The 18570-nt window shown below is 32.1% G+C and overlaps 2 protein-coding genes and 1 long non-coding RNA gene across 3 annotated transcripts; 1 reads left to right on the top strand and 2 right to left on the bottom strand.

The window, feature by feature from the left end:
* Window positions 1–5242: 5242 nt before the first annotated feature.
* Window positions 5243–7416, top strand: LOC148772553 (salviol synthase-like). The gene is made up of 2 exons (XM_088815914.1): window positions 5243–6289; window positions 6564–7416. The coding sequence occupies exons 1-2, from the start codon at window positions 5387–5389 to the stop codon at window positions 7200–7202; spliced, it is 1542 nt and encodes a 513-aa protein (XP_088672040.1). The 5' UTR covers window positions 5243–5386; the 3' UTR covers window positions 7203–7416.
* A 253-nt stretch (window positions 7417–7669) lies between these two features.
* LOC148772552 (syn-copalyl diphosphate synthase TPS3, chloroplastic-like) lies at window positions 7670–18148 on the bottom strand. The gene is made up of 18 exons (XM_088820313.1): window positions 17960–18148; window positions 17466–17558; window positions 17207–17274; window positions 16679–17000; window positions 16420–16606; window positions 16079–16311; window positions 15879–15999; window positions 15675–15787; window positions 15355–15581; window positions 14996–15207; window positions 14670–14906; window positions 14454–14574; window positions 14138–14341; window positions 13838–14049; window positions 8886–9149; window positions 8654–8792; window positions 8286–8534; window positions 7670–8067 (listed from the first exon to the last, which is right to left on the bottom strand). The coding sequence occupies exons 1-18, from the start codon at window positions 18066–18068 to the stop codon at window positions 7774–7776; spliced, it is 3405 nt and encodes a 1134-aa protein (XP_088676439.1). The 5' UTR covers window positions 18069–18148; the 3' UTR covers window positions 7670–7773.
* LOC105975294 (uncharacterized) lies at window positions 10462–10914 on the bottom strand. Its single transcript, XR_001174365.2, has 2 exons — window positions 10797–10914; window positions 10462–10689 (listed from the first exon to the last, which is right to left on the bottom strand). It is a non-coding gene; the product is annotated as an uncharacterized LOC105975294 (long non-coding RNA).
* Window positions 18149–18570: the final 422 nt, after the last annotated feature.

Below are 18570 nucleotides of genomic sequence, written 5' to 3'. Positions count from 1 at the left end.
CCAATTATTGTACCATTGAACATTGAAAGATCCAATAAAAAAACATATCTAAAAGGCAAGATAAGACATGGTAACATAATATTTGTAGGTCGGCCCGATAAGTAATTGAGGATACCAAACACCAAACAAAGTCCCATTATTTAGTTAATCATGACTAATCTCCCCAACCAAACAAAAAAAGAGTACGTACTCACAGTTAATTAAATGATTGGAATATATAGCCATGAGGGGAGGTGACTTGTGAATTGCAAGCTCAAGAAGCTCTATTGTGTGGTCTTGCCCTTCTTCTTCAACGAGTTTCTGATCGAAGTTGTGAATTAAAGTTGCCACCATTATATGCAGCATTAGATTCGCTAATGGTATACCGGGGCATATTCTTCTTCCATCAGCAAACGGGATAAGCTGAAAATATTGCCCCTTAAAATCTATATTATTATTATTATTATTATTATTACTACTACTACTACTACCAGTACTTGTAGCAGTAGTGTTGTACTTGACTGTGCTCGCCGTTGTCTCAGATCCTAAAGAAGGAAAAAAGTAAGCAAGATTAACACAAGTACATGATGAAATACTTGGAAAATAGTATGCGCGGGGTACGGTGTTAGATGCTCATGCTACATACACCTGATTATTTACATTGGGTGGATTTTGAACCGTATATATTTTAATCAATATTTAAATATTATCTCAAATATTAAATGAATATTTGATAGCTCTAACAATAATCGTTAATATAAACAAAATAAATCATAAACTCATTTTTTTTTATTCAAATCACAACTTTTATTTTGAAATTAAAAAAAATATTTTTTATCACCGAAGTTTGACCCGCCTTCAAGGTTTGACCGCCTCAGACTGCTAATACCACCTCAAAGGCGAAAACACTAATTTTCAAACCTTTACACTAAAATCGGAAAGATTTGAATCTTCTTCGCCTTGAAGACAGATTAATTAGCCGTCTCGATCGATTTTTAGAACACTGTATGCAAATTAAGTTAATTGTGTATAATAATAAAAATATAATAAAACGAACCACCAAATTTGGCAGCTCTATATTTATTAAAGGGATAATTAGCAAGAACCCCCTCATCTAGGAAAATGAGTTAAGAAAACACCCCCTCCCAAAAATAATTAGAGAAAATCCCCTTACATAATATCCTACCCAAATATTATTTAATAATTCTCAAACCACCCTTATTAATATTAAATCTCGTCAATACCCTAACCCATTGCCGTTCTTTTTTTTTTTTGTTTTTTTCGTCTTCTCGTCTTCTCTCTTCTGCCGTTTTCTCTTCTTCTTTTCTCGTCTTCTCTCTTCTCGTCTTCTCTCTTCTCTTCTCGACTGAAATTCGGAAGAAAAGCAAGACGTCGACCGATGGTGGTGGTGGGGTTGAAGAGTGTTTGTCACCGCCTCCCGCCGCCGCGTGAAGGGTGGTGATGAATCTGTAGTTCGCGGCGGTGATTTCCACCGACGACGTTGAAGATGACGACTGGCCACGCTGTGGGTTGACGCCCATGAGGATGAGGCATGAGAAAATACTGTTGCAATTGATGTTGGTGAATGTATTTTTTTTGGACATTGAAATGTTAATTTGTGTTTTTTTGTATGAATTATTTAATTTATTTATTTTATTCTTGTTAGGGATTAGTTGAATAGTGTATTGTGGCAGCGGTGTGGTGACGATGGGGAGGCAGATTTAGGATTTTTTGTTGGATTGGGCGGATAACAGCGCGTGTAGAGAATTTCGCGCATGCTGAAACCTTAATCGACTATATACATATTCATAGTCGATTAAGCTAATCGACTATGTTCTGGTAGTCGATTAAGGTTGATCGACTCCATTTTTTTTTAGTTTTTTGGATTTTTCGTTTATTGATTCCAATTGTATAAATCAATTATAATGTTTGTATATTTTTTGTTTTTGTAATATAGAGGTGATTTTGCATTTTTTCGCAGTTGTGATTTGTTATTTTTAGTAGCAGATTGTTAATCGACTATGCTCTAGTATCGATTAAGGTTGATCGACTTCAATCTTTTTCTTTTTTTTTTGGTTTTTTTTTGTTGATTCCAATTGTATAAATCAATTATAATGTTCTTATATTTTTGTTTTTTTGTAAAATATAGTTGATTTTGAATTTTTTTGCAGTTTTGATTTATTATTTTTAGTGGCAGACTTTTGATCGACTATGCTTCATCATAGTTGATTAATATACTGATATAGAAGGATACCCGTGTCGGGCCGTGTCGTAATTTCGTTAAAAGTAGGAGACCCGTGTCGGGCAGTATCCACAATTTTAAAAAAGTTGGGACACTTCTCTTAGAGAGAGCCCTAATAAGAAAAATGCGCATTTTCTTGTATTTGTAATACACATTTTCTCTGTTTTCTTTGTGAGTCCACCCAAAACTCCAAAAGTTTAGCATGCGACGGCGACCAAGAACCCGAGCAACAAGGGCGAGCGGTTCTCTTATGCGATGACGGCTTATACATATTTCTTACAATTTATAAATTAACCCCCTATATTTTTATTATTTATAAATAAACCCCTATATTTTTTATATTTACGCGTATCCCCGCGTGTCCGTATTCTAGTTTTTTGGAAATGCCGTATCACCGTGTCCGTATCCGCGTATCACCGTGTCCACGTATCACAAAAGCCGAAATTTTTCGCCCCGATTCCCATGTTTGATGGAGAATATTAATTAATAATTATGTATTGTGATTCAATCTGCTCGTTAGAGCAGCGGAACTGAGCCCGGATATGAGTGTGAAGATATATTATCTTAATTATTTGTATAAGCTACCTAATACTCGTTTTAATTACTCCATTTTAATATATAGTTTGGAGTTCAATTATTGCACGGTAACAAAAACTCACAATTCAACGGTTTAGTATCATTAATTTTTATTTATTTATTTTATTTTTTTACTTTCACACTTTTCCCTAAAAATTCAAAAAATGGATATAATCCCCTCTGAAATATTGTTTTGGTTCCACTTTGCCCCAAAACCTAATTTGCGGTAGGCACGGAGCAACAAAAATAACATTTAAAACAGTAACGTGCAACAAAGATACTCAATTCCGGTGAATAATGCATCGTTATTTCGCTATGGGAGCAATGTGCAACAAGATTAACATTTTGAAGAGGCCATTTACTTTTTAAAACTTTGAGGAGATAAAGTGCGAAAATAAGAATTCTATAGGGGGTGAAGTACAATTTGCCCTTCGTTTTTTTGGTTTGTTGTGAATTTTCACGAATTTATTGTAATATTTTGTTAGAATAGGGTTATTAGCATTTTACCATCTGTACTTTGCCCTCTTTCATAAAAAAAAAAAAAAAAAAAAAAAAAACCTTTGCACATACACACCTAAAACCGTAATTTTGACTCACTTAACCACCTAGGGTTTCTATATTTAGGCGAATCTTCACAAATTCTGACGCACGAGCAAAGCACATGACTAGTACATGGTTTTTTTCATCTAAACATATCATATAAGGTAAAATTGAAAATTACAAGGGACCTAATTGAATTAAATTTGAAACTTGTCCGAATTCAAAATTAATTAAAATAAAATTTTGAATCTTTATTTTAATTGACACAGGCTCACTTGCCCCAACTGCTAAACGCTCTTTTACGAAACAACAAATATAATATACTTAAAACAAGGTGCATGGCGAGCGAAGTTTTCAGCTATTAATGGGATGGCGCAAAGATATCTGATACCAAGAAAATTCATTTAAATATCAGCCTCGAGGAAGATTAAATAAAATCCACATGAGCTGTACATTTCTCTTTCTGTCAAGATCAATTAACTTGATTTAATTATTGTTATGATTAATCATTAATTAGATCAATTAACTTGAATTAATTATAATTAATCAGCCGTCCATTATCAATATAATAAGTGATTCCAGCGTCATCATATTTTATTAATTTCCACCGAAAGAGCATCTAATTAATGGCTAATCATAAAATAAGGGGTTTTATCACTACCACTCATGTGTTAATCTTTAATAGCCGAAAAAATTCATGTATTAAAAATATTAGCAAAGATCCCCTATAAAATTTAGTCAAAATCAATAAAGTAACCCATTCGAGCACTAGCCTTATACGCAACTGAGAGTGTATTGTTTGACATGAAACGATTCAACTGTATACAACTGTATTATAGCCTTATACAACAGTATTATACTATATTATATCGTAGTATATTATAGTCTATTACAGAAAAATATGTATACTGGATTAAAAAATGAACAAAAAAAGAATAGCATGCTTTTGTTTTTGTAATAATATTATATACAAGAAAACGAAAAAAAATAATTTTATTTTTATAATTTTGTATAAATGCTAAAATGAAGAAAGAAAAGTAAAAAAAAATTAAAAAACGTTAGAATTTACTAAATGCAAAATAAAGTAATAAATGAAACTATTAAATGCATAATAAAATAATAAATGCAGTTCGAATTTACTAAATGCAGATTTTGAATTTGTGAGTAGAAGGGCATATTTGGAATGAATTTTACAAAGGATGTGAAGCAAAGATTTAATTGGACTTGTTATTTAATTCTAATAAATTTTGTCACCAGGGACCTATATCTTAACGCCCCAAAATAAAATTATGGCTAAAGTGACACTTAAGATGAAAGAGAGGAATTATTCTGTAAGGAATTATACATATATTATTTGATTAATAAAACATCTAAATAGCAGGCTAAATGGGTACCTCTATATATAAGTATAGGGTGAATTTAAACCGTAGATTTTATTAAATAACTACCCATTAAGGTCTAAGCACACATACACATGAATATATGTGTGATTATGCGTAAATTTATAGTTCAAATCCACCCAATGTAAACACTCAAGTAGCATTTAATTTTGTGGTAGATCTATTGCAAATAAGAAAGCATTATTTTTGAAAAACCATAAATCTTGCACCCAAGATCAGACAAAACATCAACTTGCAAAAGATTTAAAATTTTGAAATAGAAAGAGTTTGTAGAAAAGTTGGAAGTTTTATAAAATTTATATTGGAAAAAAACACACTCAAATTAAAGGGGAAAATACAGTCTGAACCCCTGAATACCACATAAACTACAAAACGTATCAAAAGTAAATTAAATGACTAATTGCTTAAGTATAACTCCTTTGTTTAAATCTTTGGCATCAATAATGTTACTCGAATTTCTCAACAAATACAATAAAATAATGTTATGTTAGTTTACTCCAAAATTAAAGTCAAACCAGATGGGATCTCATTTCCAAAGTACACTTGTGTATTTATACAACTTCTCAAGAGAAGATCATCAAATACAGTGCGAATCTTGCATTAAAAAAAAAAAACAAAACAAAAAAAAAATCAACTTGGCTTAACCCTGATGGATCTCCAGTTTCAATCCCTGCCGATTCTTGTCTCCGTTTTCATACCAATCTTCGTCGTCTTTTTCTTCTTCTTCTCCAGACTCAGAACAAAAAAGTCAACTCGAAATCTGCCACCAGGGCCATGGAAGTTGCCTCTGATAGGGAATATGCACAATCTGATTGGCTCTCTTCCCCACATTGCTCTACACGAATTGGCCCTGATATACGGGCCGGTGATGCACCTTCAGCTCGGCGAACTCTCGTCCGTTATAATTTCATCACCCGACGCCGCAAAGCAGGTGATGAAAACCCACGACATAAACTTCGCATCAAGGCCGTCGATCATCGCGACTGAGATTCTCAGTTACAACTGCACGAACGTCGGGTTTAGCGAGTACGGTGATTACTGGAGGCAGCTGAGGAAGATCTGCACGCTGGAGCTCCTGAGCATGAAGCGCGTCTCGTCTTTCCGTTCGATAAGAGAAGAGGCGTTTCTTGATCTCGCTAGATGGTTATTGGATTATAAGGATCAGACTGCAGCAGTTAATTTGACGGAGAAGCTCTACTCTTGCGCCTATTCTCTCATTTCAAGGGCAACGTTTGGTAAGAAATCCGAGGCTAACGAGAGATTGCTATCCATAATCAAAGAAGGTATCGTGTTGGCGGCGGGGTTTAACGTTGCGGATGTTTATCCTTCGATCAAGTTGCTTCAAATGATGAGTGGATTGAGGAGGAAGGTGAAGAAGCTGCACGGAGAAGCTGATTGCATACTTGATGACATCATCCATGAACACAGATACAGTAAGAACGAGAAGCAAACATCAGATATTGATCTGTTAGATGTTCTTCTCCGATTCCAGGGCGGCGACGACGGGATTGATATCCCGTTGACAACTGACAACATTAAAGCTGTAATCATGGTCAGTTATTTTCTTCTCATGTATTTATCCTAGGTTTTTATTTTATGTGTGCTCGTCACAAAAAAAAAAAAAAAAAAAAAATGGATGATTGAGTATTGATCCATATTATCAAATTAAATTTAAAAGATGGATGATTGAAACAAGGGCAAGACTAAGAGTTACTTGATATATATATAATTTAATAGGTATAATTTCATGAAATAGATTTTAATTGAGGGTAATTATTTTAGAAATAAAGTGTATTATTCCAACAAATTATCTGCTGTTGAATCAGGATATGTTGGGTGGTGGGAGTGAGACATCGGCCACAGCGTTGGATTGGGCAATGGCGGAAATGCTAAAGAATCCAAGAATCCTGGAAAAGGCACAAGATGAGGTGAGACGATTTTTCGACGATAAAGGAGGATACGTCGATGAATCGAGAATTCACGAACTGAAGTATTTAATGTCGATTATCAAAGAGACGCTGAGGATTCATGCACCACTACCACTACTACTTCCAAGAAAATGCAGAGATAAATGCGAGATTAATGGATACGAGATACCGGTGGATACTAAAATCATCGTAAATGCGTGGGCTATTAACAGAGACCCTAAGTACTGGCGTAATCCAGATTGCTTTGAGCCGGAGAGATTTCTCGATGAGGATTTGGAGGTTGATTACAAGGGTAATCATTTCGAATATATCCCGTTTGGTGCTGGTAGGAGAATATGCCCCGGTATAGCGTTCGGTATGGCAAATGTAGAGCTACCACTGGCTATGTTTCTCTACCATTTTGATTGGAAGTTGCCACCTGGAATGAAGCATGAAGAATTGGATATGTCGGAATCATTTGGGGTCACAGCCAGGAGAAACAATAATTTGTTTGTTGTTCCGGTTATTAAACGACCACTTCCACCGTCTGTCAAATGATCGTTGCGTAATTTCACAGAAATAACGGAAGTTGTATGGTGGTTTATTTTAATTTTCATGTATTGATGAATGTTTGTTCAGAATGATCATCGTGTCGGTTGTTTTACTGGCTTTGCTCTTTTTTTTTTTTCTGTTTGAACATTTGTCTGTGTTGACATGTATAATTGAGTTATTTATGACTAAAAACGTGTGGTTAGCAGCATTTTACCGCCTATTTTTTTTGTCAATTTTTGTGAATCGCCGCCCGAATGAAAATATTTTGCACAATCCCACCTGAACTGCCATTAGCGTACCTTCTTTACAATTTTGACTGAAAATTGCCTGCCGGAATGAGTCCCGGCAACGATCATGGCGGCCAGAAGGCAAAAACATATAGTACTATACGTGTGTCTGTTTGTTGATAAAATGTTTCAATTTCTGGTGGATGTCGGCGTTTCCTTGTGTGTGATAGACTACTGTAAAATAAATTGACAATTAATCATAGTCTATTATAAGAATTAATTCATAACAAATGAAGAATATCTTGATCATTGAAACATATTACTGCGCGACAAGCGTAATTGCATTTCGACTAGATCTTGAAAGAATGAACAAGTAATGCTATGATATGAGGCTTGAGCCCTTTCTCCGAATGCGTGTATCCATCTTGTTCATGCTTATAAGTGATCTCGGCTACTCTTGCCCAGTTGAAAACTCGCACGAGAATCTCCATCGAGACAGAATTATCCAAGAACCCTTCGTTCAGATCTTTCCATCCAATTTCAGCAATTTCATTCAAGCGCTGCATTGCTACTTGTTTCGATACACCATGCTCGTTCATGTAGCAATCAATCCCAGTCGTAGCTTGCCCTCTTTTCTTCTCGTCCTTACATAAATAAAAATTACATAAGAATATTACAAGATTATATATATATATATATATATATATATATATATATATATATATATATATATATATATATATATATATATAGTGTAGACATTTTTTATATTTTTAATATAAATTAATAGAGATTTTAGAATCATGCCCCCGTCCCTACGCTGGCTCCGCCACTGTCTTATCATATATATGTACATACATACCTCGTAGGTGGAAATATCATCGATGATACGAGTTACTTTGTTATCAGCTCTGAGAATTTTAGGTCTTGCCAAAAGCCAATCGGATACTTCAATTGTAGCATTTTCCATGCCAACGAAGGATGTTACGGTCAAATAGTAGCAACCACAGGTAATCTCTGCTTGGCGCATGTACTCATCAAATGCCGGCAAATGATCACGTTTGACGAACCATTTAGCCTCAGCGTAGTAACTCCTCACAATTTCCTTCGTCTGGTCATCAAAACATTGCAAGTTAATTAGGTTATCATGTAATGATGCATCAATTTTTAGAAACATAAAAATGATAACGAAATGCAATGAATGACCCGGATTAATTAATATATACATACCGCCTCCTTGGCGTAATGAACAACATATGATCTTCCTTTTGGAGATAACTCTGCATCGAATGATTCATAAAGATCTAATAGAGCTCTATAGCATATCTTCATGTAGTCTGGGAGTCGATCTATTTCGCTTATATCCCATCTGACACATATTTATGTATTCATTATTAGTACGTTAAAAGAGGAAAGAAAGAAAAAAAAAAAAAGAGATATTTTGTGCTCAAACACTCTTTACTTTTGTATGGCATCGGTGAAAACATCTAGTTCTTCGACTGTTCCATATGAATCATAGGTGTCGTCAATAATAGTTATAACGGCTATGGTTTTAGCCAGAATAATTCGAGCACTAGAATATTGTGGCTCGGAATAAATCCCGAGAGCCCAAAAATAGCACTCAACAATTCTATCTCTAGCATAGGAAACCCGGGAAACTGTCTTCCACCACCTATTATACACCCAAAAAAAAAGGCAAAGAATAATATTAATAATAACATGAAAACTATAATATTAAGAGTGTTCAAAGATATTAGATGTATGCATCCATACGGTATGTTGATGGGCGGTACTCTGTATGGGGGCCCACGGTCGGTTCGTGATGTCATAGGACGTGTACACCCATTTTCTCCCCCTCATTCTCTCTCCTGTTGCGTTCTCACATGATTCCAAAATTTCTTACATGTGGGTCCCATTGCCTAAAGTTTATTTTCCATTGTTTTTTTTCTTCTCTTCTTTCTTCTTTCGTACCCAATTGTTGGATGTTTTATTGCTTTTTATTTTATATTAGTTCCATCAATTATTCAAAAATAATATTACAAGAACCATGTTTCTTGAATCATTTATTCCAAATAATATTACAAGAACTATTTTTTTAATTAAATATATTTTAGGTCCAATTTATTTTAACTTAAATATGAATTTGTTTTATATACGTAAATACTATTGTGTGAACCATTTTTATAATTACATTCATTGTCCAAATAGGACCCATACAATTAATTAGTGTTTTAAATTCGATATACTATTTATTTTTTTCAAAAACATAAAAAAGAAAAAAAAAAAAAAGAACCTATGTAATGGGCAAACAGTACCGCGCATTGCGCGGTGCACACCCCTAGTGTATATATATATATATATATATATTATTCTATATAAGAATGGATGGCAACTTGGGTTTTACAGCAGCTCTTTTTAGCTTTTCTTTTTGCCACTTTAATATTAAAACGACGCCGTGTTATATATATATATATATATATATATATATATATATATATATATATATATATATATATATATATATATATATACTAGTAATGTGCACCGCGCAAGGCGCGGTGGATGGTGTCCAGGTTATACGGTGTAGCAGACCTAAATTGATAAGAAGAAGGACGAACAAAAAGTGGCATTTGATGTGTTCCTATGACGAAGTAAAACACCAAGTAAAAAAGAATACCTGCCCAGGAACTATAAACAAAAAGGAATGAAGAAAGGACGATATAATTTCCAAGATGACGAATGATAACCTGCCCCAGATTGGTAAGAAATCAGTAGAGTAGCAAGCAGCCTTAACTGGAAAATCCCTTCAAAGCCAATGGAAAATTCAGGAAAAAGTAACCAACACTTTTTGTTATATTTCAAATTTGAATTTCACAACAAACACCAGAAACAATTGTTTTCTTCGAAACTCCAGAATAACCAGCCTCATTTGTTCAGAGACTAAAATACCAGATGTACTCGAATTCAATAAAGTACTCAAACAAAGCTGAAGTCAATGAACGAAAAAGAATATAAAGAAAAAAAATTAGGCTCATAAATCAGAAGAAATCAAATTTAACAAATTTAAAAACAGGCTGCAATTAATGAACAAGAAAAATGAATATAACGCAAAATTACGTAATATCTAACAATTCAAAGATGTAATCATTTATATAAGTCTTCCAGAGATAACATGTACCGTTACACTATAGTATTCCACAATTTTTTGTTCTCCTCCTTCCATTTTAAATTCTTGCATTTCAATATCGTGGATGATTAATTTTACCCTGTAAGAAGTGAATTCGAACTGTAAAACTGGAATAACAAATGAAATAAGTTTCCATATATCAAAACTACACCGTAAAGATGATCGTATTAGAAAGTTGCGACATACATTTACCACACATAAAATAAAAAGATCTTGCCTTGACGAAGCCTTCCGTGTAAGCTACTCCTCAACCCCTCGATTTTTAACTATAGGCTAAAAGAATCATTCAGTAACAGTAGGGTAATGCTCATTCAGTAAATAATATTATTTTGATATTATTTAGGTTTCTATTTATTACTGTATCAAATCAATGTGTGTATTATGCTAAATAAATTACGAGCATAATATTTTGTACCTAATAAACACGTAAAAATGGTAATATTTTAAAAGCCATACTTTCATATCTTTAATTTGACTTTGTTATATCCATTAGCCAATTTTTACGAGGTAGATTAATTGATTTGATTGTTTGGTTAATTTTGTTATGTTTCATCGGTTATGTTATTTCTGATTCTGTTTAATACATTACTATTTAATGTTATTATCAAATCAACATGTGATTTGAGTAATTTTTTAGTAACCCCTAACAATCGCATTTATTTATTATGCATCTCAATAATTTCGGATTCTTATTAATTCTTATTGTTTGAATTTGTTTGATTTGTTCTAACCGAGTAACAAAAAAAATAATAAAATATATTGTTTTGCGTAAAGTTATTTTATTAACTGTATGTGAAAATTAAGTATAAATACCATCAACACAAACTCATTTATCTCATTCTTTATCAACACATTTTGTTATGATCATGCTAAACCGAGGTCCTCACCTTAAAACTTTTTTTTTTTCTTTTCATATTTATGTTTTGTAATTTCATAATGCGATCAGTATTGTGCGATGTGCATGCTCGCTTTGAATAATTTTATTTGTCGTCAAATGTTTATTACGTTATACGTCTATTATGTATGCATATGTATAATAGTCTAACGCATTATTGTTTTGCTTTCCTTTTAATTTTCAGATCCATGGATAACATCGTGCGTGTTATATGCGGCGACGTCCGCAAGAGAGAAGCATTGTGGCGTTGTGTAGAATGCAAATATATGATTTAGATATATTATATGGATGGATTTTAAAAACTTTTACTTCTAGTTTTCCATCTTTGATTATACATTCAATAATTGTAAGTTTAGTTTCGATGAAGAAGAAGTTGAGTTTAATGAAGGTGATAATGTAATAAAAAATACTAAAGTAACTCATGTATGTATTTTGTTATTTGTAATAGAGATTCTTATATGATTTGGTGAATATATTTAAATAAATCTAGTTTTTATATTTTCATGTTACAATATTAATTTGTACGTATCGTAATAATTCATTTATTTTTATCATTTTTTAATATTTACGTAAAATATTATTAGTTTGTACGTTCATAATATTTTTTTGCTACTAATCTTTTGAATCTTTATGTACATGACATTAGATCCACCCTTCTTCATTCACTGTAATTCCAATATTATGATATATTAGCAACATTGTGCCTAGATGTATTTGTGACAATGTTTGATTTTGTATGTTTTGAAATATGAATAATTATTTGTGCAAGCATATTAGAATTTAGAAGTACTGCTTTTGCAGAAAAACCTATACTAACTAGAGAAATATATAAATTATATAGCAAAAATTCTACATTGATCAGGGAAGGAAAATATACATTAAAAATAATGTGCGAAATATATAGTAAAATATACATATGTGAAAATGGATGTTGTCAATTCAGCGAGGACATTATGTGTGTGTATTTTTTGGATCATTAAAAACATTTTAGAGAACTTATCTCTTTCCCTAAAACAAAATGGTTTGATATTCCAATGAAAAGAAATCGACGTACAATATTACGAGCTTGATTTTTATGAAGTAGGTCTCGATTACGGATTTGTTGAGATTGCAAACTGAAATTTGAAGAAGATCTCTATGAGTATGCGTATTAGTATTAATACTAGTATTAGAATTAGTATTAGTATTAATATTAGTATTAGTATTAGTATTAGTATTAGTATTAGTATTAGTATTAGTATTAGTATTAGTATTAGTATTAGTATTAGTATTAGTATTAGTATTAGTATTAGTATTAGTATTAGTATCAATATCACTATTAATATCAATATTAATATATATCAATATCAATATTAGTATCAGTATTAATAATAGTATCAGTATCACTATGAGTATTAGTATGAGTATGAGTATGAATATGAATATGAGTATGAGTATGAGTAAGAGTATGAGTATGAGTATGAATATGAGTATGGGTATGAGTATGAGTACGAGTATAAGTATGGGTATAAATATCAGTATCAATATTCGTATCAGTATAAGTACGTATCAGTATAATATCAGTATCAGTATCATTAATAGTATCAATATCAGTATCGATATCAATATCAATATCAATATCAGTATAAGTATCAGTATCAATATTAGTATTAGTATTAGTATTAGTATTTAGTATTAGTATTAGTATTAGTATTAGTATTAGTATTAGTATTAGTATTAGTATTAGTATTAGTATTAGTATGAGTATTAGTATGCGCATCAATATTAGTATGAGCATCAATATTAGTATTAGTATTAGTATTAGTATTAGTATTAGTATTAGTATTAGTATATTGATAAAAAATAGGAGATTGATAATTGTTGAAAATTAGTAGAAAAAAAAAATAAATACCATTAAGATTTTTTAGGGTTGACCAGCATTTCTTTCTTTTATATATAAAATAAGATATAAAACCTATAACAAATTGCTAATCAATTTAATAAAGGGGCTCTTTGAGGAAACCCCCTCGTTACTTTTTTTAATGGAGAGAGGTCTAAAATATTTCACTCAATTTGAAAACAATTACTGGTCCGATTATTGTGGATTGGTTAATGGTTGACAACCGACTTTTTGGTGGGTCTGCCCACCCCATCTAATTATTGATTTTTTATATTCTAAATTTTGGAAAAGAATTATGCTTTTAAAATTATAGCCTTGAAAGTTGAAGAGTCTTTTTTACTAAATTCCTACAATAAGTAAATATATATTGAAGAATAGGAAATATGTTGTAATCGCTCTATTCTTATTGCTCTTTGGTTTGATGACTGTGTAGAAATAAAGTATAACGAGAACTAGACAACTTTCTCAAAGAGGACTTTGGAAATATGGCTGTCGATTTGCTCGGTAGCAAAATACGCCTTGTAATAGAATGCTCTAACCACCACGAAAAATGTTTGCTTCACATCTTTACTTAAGTTGCAGCTCGAGTTTGGATGTAGTACTAACTTCAACAGCAGCTGCATGTCCTTATCGATTTCACTCGTCGTCCATTCCACGTCGTTTACCTATACGTATATTTTACGTATAACATATTAATATCAAATTTAAGTTGCTTAAAAAAATAAATGAAAGTCTTTAAGTGATAGTTCTCACCTTTTTATTTCCATTTTTAAATTCTGCAAGCTGGCCACAGATTTTGTTACTGAGTCGACAGAGAGTTGTGTATTCATCGTGGGATAGTTTATCGTCTTTAGACGAAATATGGCCACCGCAAATATTCAATGTTCCAACAATTAGCTCCACTTGTTCGATTTCTTCATCTCCTTCCCCGGTTAGCTTCTTTAACCATGCCCCCCACTGCACATGTCATATATATATCAGACATTACTTATCAGAATACATGTGTGTGTGTGTGTGTGTGTGTGTGTGTGTGCGCGCGTACTTGTAGGGGATTTAAGGTTTAACTTACTAGATCAAGTAATAGATTGCTAACGTCTACGCCAGTCCGATCTAGTGCATGCGTCGTGGATTCTTGAAGCGTTTCGAGTAGGATTGCAATAAGTCTGTGTACCTTAGTGTAACTATATCCCCTGAAAACAACAAAATGAATATATTAAAAATAAATATATAAGAACACACGATGATGAAGTTAGGACTAAAGTGTGTGAAAATATTCGAGACTTGCCATTTTCTGCCTTGTTTGTTTTGTAATTCCGTCGACAATGCAGTCCTTTGCTCCGAAGAATCTTCAGTGGAATAATAGTGATTTGAGAGAATATTAGAGAGGATATTGGTTTTAACCCAAGCTATTCTTTCTCCATATCTCTCTGTTTCAAATATGCTTGAACTCGCAACGAAAAACGCAAGGAGCAGTTCCTTTTTGCTTACTCCAAATTCTTCAAGATTCGAATGTTCGTACCATCTGCGAAAATAAATTTAATAAATTAAAAGATATGCAGATCATATGTATAATAATTTTATAATTAAGTTTTATGTATAAATATTAAGTACTGCTGCATATGGTTCCATTCCATCTGATGCTGGGCTTGACATCTGTTGTAATCTAATTTCCCGAGCTCAAGGTATCGTTTTTCGTTGATTTCCGGCATCCTATACAATGACTTGCCAATCCATATATCATCTGCACCGTAATTTTCGATATAGAAACGAGTCTCGAGTCGAGGCAAGCAGGCATACCATGGAATTTCCAAACCACACTTTATCTGTTTTAAAGAATCATTATATATATATATATATATATATATATATATATATATATATATATATATATATATATATATATATATATATATATCATCGGTTAATTTCGTAATTTACGTAAAATATACTAGTTATATATAGTTAATTACCTCACTAGGGAGATGTTTGGAGATTAACCATTTATCAAGAAGTTCATTTTTGTCTAGCCTTTGTTTTAGAAATTTGTAGGAGAATTCTTTGGCTTCTTCAAGAATTGTTTCACCTGGGAATGATACTTGAGAAGCCCTATATAAATTAAATATCGGAGACGGTGACTCGAACCCTTGACCGACGTAGCATGTGAACTCGTCACCGTTCTTGAATGTTCTCAATGCATCTGTCACAACATTTTAATTTTCCATCCTAAGATTAAGATTCTTTTTTTTTTTTGTTTATTTATTTATTAATTTTTTAAAAAAAATTCACGTACTTGGGGTAATATTGTATCCATGCAACCTAAGAAGTCTGATACCCATTGATGTATCATCAATGTCACAAAATTCTGAATTTCTTGCACTAAAAACTCCCTTTTCTGTCCAATACCTGGAATATAATCCAATTTAAGACATGAGGCATAAATTCATGAATTAATATATTATATATTACCAATTTGAATATATTAGTATATGCATACCTATATACATGATCCAAACAACTCTTAATTTCTTGCTCAAAGAATCGCGAAATTCCAAGTCGTTCCAGTCGATCAACGGCCCAGAGTCGTGCGTATATGTCCACAGGGTACACCGTCGGAGCTGAGAATTAAAAGAATACATATAACATTTTTTTTCCACAAGCACAATTAATCGAAACATAATATTTATAAAAAGTTACCTCCTCCATTGAATTTTTTAACGACGTATTGAATAAAATCGATGCAATCTCGATCATTAGTCTCCATAATCGCGTAACAAGTTGCGGCAGGGGAAGTAATAAACGATCCCTTCGGAGTTTGCAGCTTAAGAATCTTCGGCCACTCTAATTTCCCGAGCGATTCCAAATTCCCAAGTCCTTCCAAGTTGTGTAATAAGCACGTCGGTACCTCGTGCAATAGTTCCTTAGGCACCCTTTGGCCAATAATACATTCATATTAAATTTTCGACATTCACATTTATTAGGGGTCTATATATATAATAATAATAAAAATAATTTTCATCTGCTGGAATAGAACTAACCTTTTCATCTTTCGATCTCTAACATCGAAAATATCTTGAATAACCGGAGCATCATAAGGAATACCGTCAATGTTCAATTCTTTAGCTCGTTTAAGAAGTGCAGGAAACACAACTTCGAATCCACATGTCATGTGCTCGGTGCTCGCTTCTCCAAGCTTGCTTATATTATCTTTAATAAATGATATTCCTAATAAATAAAAACAATTAATATATATTCAAGAAAGGAAATATTAGGTTGTCTGAAAATTAGGTTAACTACCTCTATCACTCTTGTCATCATGAACATTCCAGTATCTCAATGCAACTACACATGCTAGTGTATTGAGTAACCGATCGTACGCCAAGAAATAGTGTTCGTCACCCCACGAACCGTCAGATAGTTGATTATTTGAAATCCACTCGATACTTGACGGAAATTGAGGAATATCCCGTCCTTGAAAATCTCGGATAAGGGAAACCCATGCTGTGTCGTAGGGCGACACGCTTATTCGTCCATCGTCCATTGAACTTAAAATGTTCTTAATGTAGTCGATAGACTCGCATATTTCATGTGACTTATTGATCAGAGGAAGATGCATATCCTGTTATTAATAAGATTAAACTAAACATTTTATTGATCTATTTAAATCAAGAAGTAACATATAATCAATTCATTAGTGTGTGTGTCTATATATATATATATATATATATATATATATATATATATATATATATATATATATATATATATATATATATATATATATATATATTATGTTGTTATATAAATAGTTAATTAAATACTAACCTCGTTAAGGGGTCCATGTTCTAATAAGTGATCATTTTGAACATGTACTTGTGACAAGTGCATGCTACCTGCAGTAACTTGGTCATTGTTAGTGTTGGATAAATTTTATATATATATATATATGTATATATATATATATATATATATATATATATATATATATATATATATATATAATGAAAGAACAGAATTAGTTTCTCCCATATTAAAATATTTCTCTAGTGTTTAATTACATCATTCTTAGATTACGTTTCGATACCTTTTCTGGCGTCGTTCGGTATATTTCTTCGACGAGCAAGGAACAGCGACTCCATATTGGTTGCATCCACTTTACTTCCCATCTTCCACATCACTATGAAATTTGTATAAATATTGTCATTTGTCAATGAGATCAAATAATTAATATATCCCTTTATTTTGCAAATAAAAAGATTACGTGTCCTATAAATATCTTATAATTAAAATCGCCGATCGAGTAGAAAAAGGGAAAATTGTAATTTTAGTTCTCTATGTTGGTCTACTTAGAGATTTACTCGAAGTTATCGTGTTTCAATTTCTCATGTAATAATCAGAGATATAACTTTCATTAGACCAATTAAAACTCCGATATAACTTTCTATAATATATATATATATATATATATATATATATATATATATATATATATATATATATATATATATATATATATATATATATATATACATATGATGAAACATACTATTAATCGGTTAAGTTATAGCGAAAACTTACTGGTGCGTCGTTCGGAGGATAGATATCGAAGCGTTGTAGATGAGACCAATCTGCATCTTCCAAATGCATTAAACAAATTGAGCTGTGAACCTGCTGAGAGACTTTGCATTTTTTTCTTATTTTTCTGTATTAGAGTTTAAAAGTTATAACTGGTGTATATATGGTTCTAGTTGGGAATTAAGTGTGTGTGTCTATATATATATATATATATATATATATATATATATATATATATATATATATATACACTGAGAGAGAGTGAGAGAGAGAAAAAAAGAAAGATAGAAAGAGAAATTCCCAGCGTAAATAATCATATGTAGCATCTAAGTAACTGCCGACAAGTATAGTACGTCAAAAGGTGACAGTTGGAAATTGTTACAATATATTCGTTGCGTTTCAAATTGGTCGTCTGCCAATGTTTATTTTCTTACAGATTACCTATTATATTATAATTGCCTCGTGATTTTAGCAATTGTTTAGTGTGTGTGTGTGTCTTTTTCTTCACATAATTGATTTCAACATTAATTAATACTATTCTATATAATATATTTGGAAAATGTAACAGTCTGTTACGTAAAGGCATTTGGTGCAACCCTAACAAACTTGATCGT

Source organism: Erythranthe guttata, chromosome 1, assembly GCF_056151865.1.
Source record: "Erythranthe guttata isolate IM_541 chromosome 1, IM_541, whole genome shotgun sequence".
Classification (NCBI taxonomy): domain Eukaryota; kingdom Viridiplantae; phylum Streptophyta; class Magnoliopsida; order Lamiales; family Phrymaceae; genus Erythranthe; species Erythranthe guttata.
Note: the sequence above shows the minus strand (reverse complement) of the source record. Positions and strands in the feature narration are given on the sequence as shown.